Source organism: Anarrhichthys ocellatus, unplaced genomic scaffold, assembly GCF_004355925.1.
Source record: "Anarrhichthys ocellatus isolate YVR2014 unplaced genomic scaffold, GSC_Weel_1.0 scaffold1223, whole genome shotgun sequence".
Lineage (NCBI taxonomy): Eukaryota > Metazoa > Chordata > Actinopteri > Perciformes > Anarhichadidae > Anarrhichthys > Anarrhichthys ocellatus.
The window spans coordinates 10,536-12,679 of record NW_022281197.1 but is presented as its reverse complement, the minus strand read 5'-3'; the positions used below and the strand labels follow the sequence as shown (position 1 = coordinate 12,679).

The following is a 2,144-nucleotide window of genomic DNA, read 5'->3' as shown; positions in this document are numbered from 1 at the left end:
ACATGCTAATCTGTAAACCGACTGCATCACATGCTAATCTGTTAAACCACTGTATCACATGCTAATCTGTTAAAACACTGCATCAGATGCTAATCTGTAAAACTACTGCATCACATGCTAATCTGTTAAACCACTGCATCACATGCTAATCTGTAAAACCACTGCATCACATGCTAATCTGTAAAACCACTGCATCACATGCTAATCTGTAAAACTACTGCACCACATGTAGAAAACTTAAAAAACCTACTTAAGTGTTGTTTTTATGTTTTAAAAAGTGTTTTGTTTGTTGAACAGGAAGCTCTGTGCAGGATCATCAGCACGTTAGCCAATAAGAATGAAGAGCTCCAAACTTTCCTGGAAACAGTCGACAACACACTGACGGGACTCCAGGTCAGCAGCTGATTGGCTAAAATGGAGTAAAGGGAGGGGCTTAGAGAGGAGAGGGGGAATGATCTAAAATGAAAAAGACATAATAACTAAAGTAAACTTTGTCCATCCAATCAGGAGGAGTCATGTAAGGTGATGTCAGAGCTGGAGGCGGAGCTCGAACAGCTAAACTCCACCCTGGAGGAGAAGGGGACGGCGCTTCGTGATGTAATTAAAGAGGCGAAGCAGAGGAAAGAGGCGGAGCTTCACGTAAAGACGCAATTTTTTTGTTTTGTTTTATAAACTTCTTTCTTCCTGTTGTGTTTTTGTTCTATTTTTCATTATATATTTTTAAAACCTCTATTTTTCTTTGCTTTAACACAGTTTTGATTTTCGGCTTTATTCCTCACAGTTTCTAATATTTAAATTTAAATTTTGTTTTTTGCCTCAAAGTTGATGAACAGTTTGACAATACTAAAAAAAATGTATCCCCATATACTTTTTTACTTTAAAAAATAAAAATGTATGCCAACATACTTTCTTTTTATTTTCTTTCCTTTCATGTATACTTTTAAAAAAGTATTTTTGGTTTGATTTTTTCAGAAGCAGATATCGGAGGGGAAGTCCGCTCTGCTGTCGTGTGAAGAACTGCTCGAGTTCGCAAATCAGACTCTGACGATCACTAATGAAGAAGAATTCCTAAAGGTAGTACTTTTATTATTAAAACCTTCCAGTTTATTAGTCGCCTAAAATAATGATTAATGTAACTATACATAAAGACAAACATTAAACAGCTACTAACTTTGAAATTACTTTTAACAATAAATATTTAAAGTTTGTTTTGTCTGTTTTCTTTTTCAGGCTGCAAAACAAATCAAAGAAAGGTTTGTTCACTGTTTGAATATGATACGAGCATATTGATATAATATCAAATATTTTACTTAATATGAACATGAGTTAGTGTGATTCATTTATTTATGTAAATTATCTTTATTGAATGACATGTTTTATTATTAGTTTCTAGATTTACTATATTCATCCAGTTTACTGTCATTGTTCAGTTGTCACATGTTTATGTTCATTTATATTTGTTGTTTTTGTTGAATTTGGTTTTAATTTAATGTAATGCTGTTTTGTTTACTTAAGGAAATTAGTTTTTAATTCTTCGTTGATTTCTATTCTAACATTAACACACTGCAACCAATCAAAGTTCAGAGTTATAAATGAAGCACAGTAACCCCCCCCCCTGTTTCCAGGGTAACCATGGCTCCAGCGTTCCGGCTGACGACTCGTCCGGTGGCGTCGGAGAACATGTTGCAATTTACTGTTGACTTCAGCTCCGAGAGGGCGGGGCTTCAACAACTTCACTTCCTGCCAGGTGAGTCACAGCTCTTCTTCTTCTTCTTCTTCTTCTTCTTCTTCTTCTTCTTCTCTGTGGTTTGTGTTTTATGTTTTGTTTTGCTACATTTGTTTATATTTGTCAGTTTATTATTAACATTTTTTTTCTTGTCTTGTCAAATTTTTCTTAAATTTTGGTGGTAGTTTAATATTATACATTAATGGGATGGTGACGTGTGTCTCTCCGATGTCATGGATTTTTTCCCAGCATGCCTCTCCTGCAGCTCTCAGCGAGCTGTCCCGGTTTGTTTTTCGGTATTCGAGTTTGTAACGTTTGATTCTTCCGCTACTGTAAGGTTTACAGTATCTTTGTATAGTTTACACTATCATTATTGTTCACAGTATCTTTATTGTTTAATGTATCTTTGTTGTGTATA

The 2,144-nt window shown here is 34.7% G+C and overlaps 1 protein-coding gene across 3 annotated transcripts in view; it reads left to right on the top strand.

Annotated features, from left to right (window-relative positions):
- Positions 1 to 6: 6 nt before the first annotated feature.
- The window catches only part of LOC116377416 (FSD1-like protein), a 7,447-nt gene continuing 5,309 nt past the window's right edge, over positions 7 to 2,144 (top strand). For all 3 annotated transcript variants that reach the window (XM_031839052.1, XM_031839054.1, XM_031839053.1), the window contains exons 1-5: positions 7 to 393; positions 508 to 639; positions 973 to 1,074; positions 1,231 to 1,253; positions 1,626 to 1,747. In XM_031839052.1, coding sequence (XP_031694912.1) covers positions 199 to 393; positions 508 to 639; positions 973 to 1,074; positions 1,231 to 1,253; positions 1,626 to 1,747 — 574 coding nt within the window. In that variant the 5' untranslated portion in view covers positions 7 to 198. The remainder of the gene's footprint in view (positions 394 to 507; positions 640 to 972; positions 1,075 to 1,230; positions 1,254 to 1,625; positions 1,748 to 2,144) is intronic.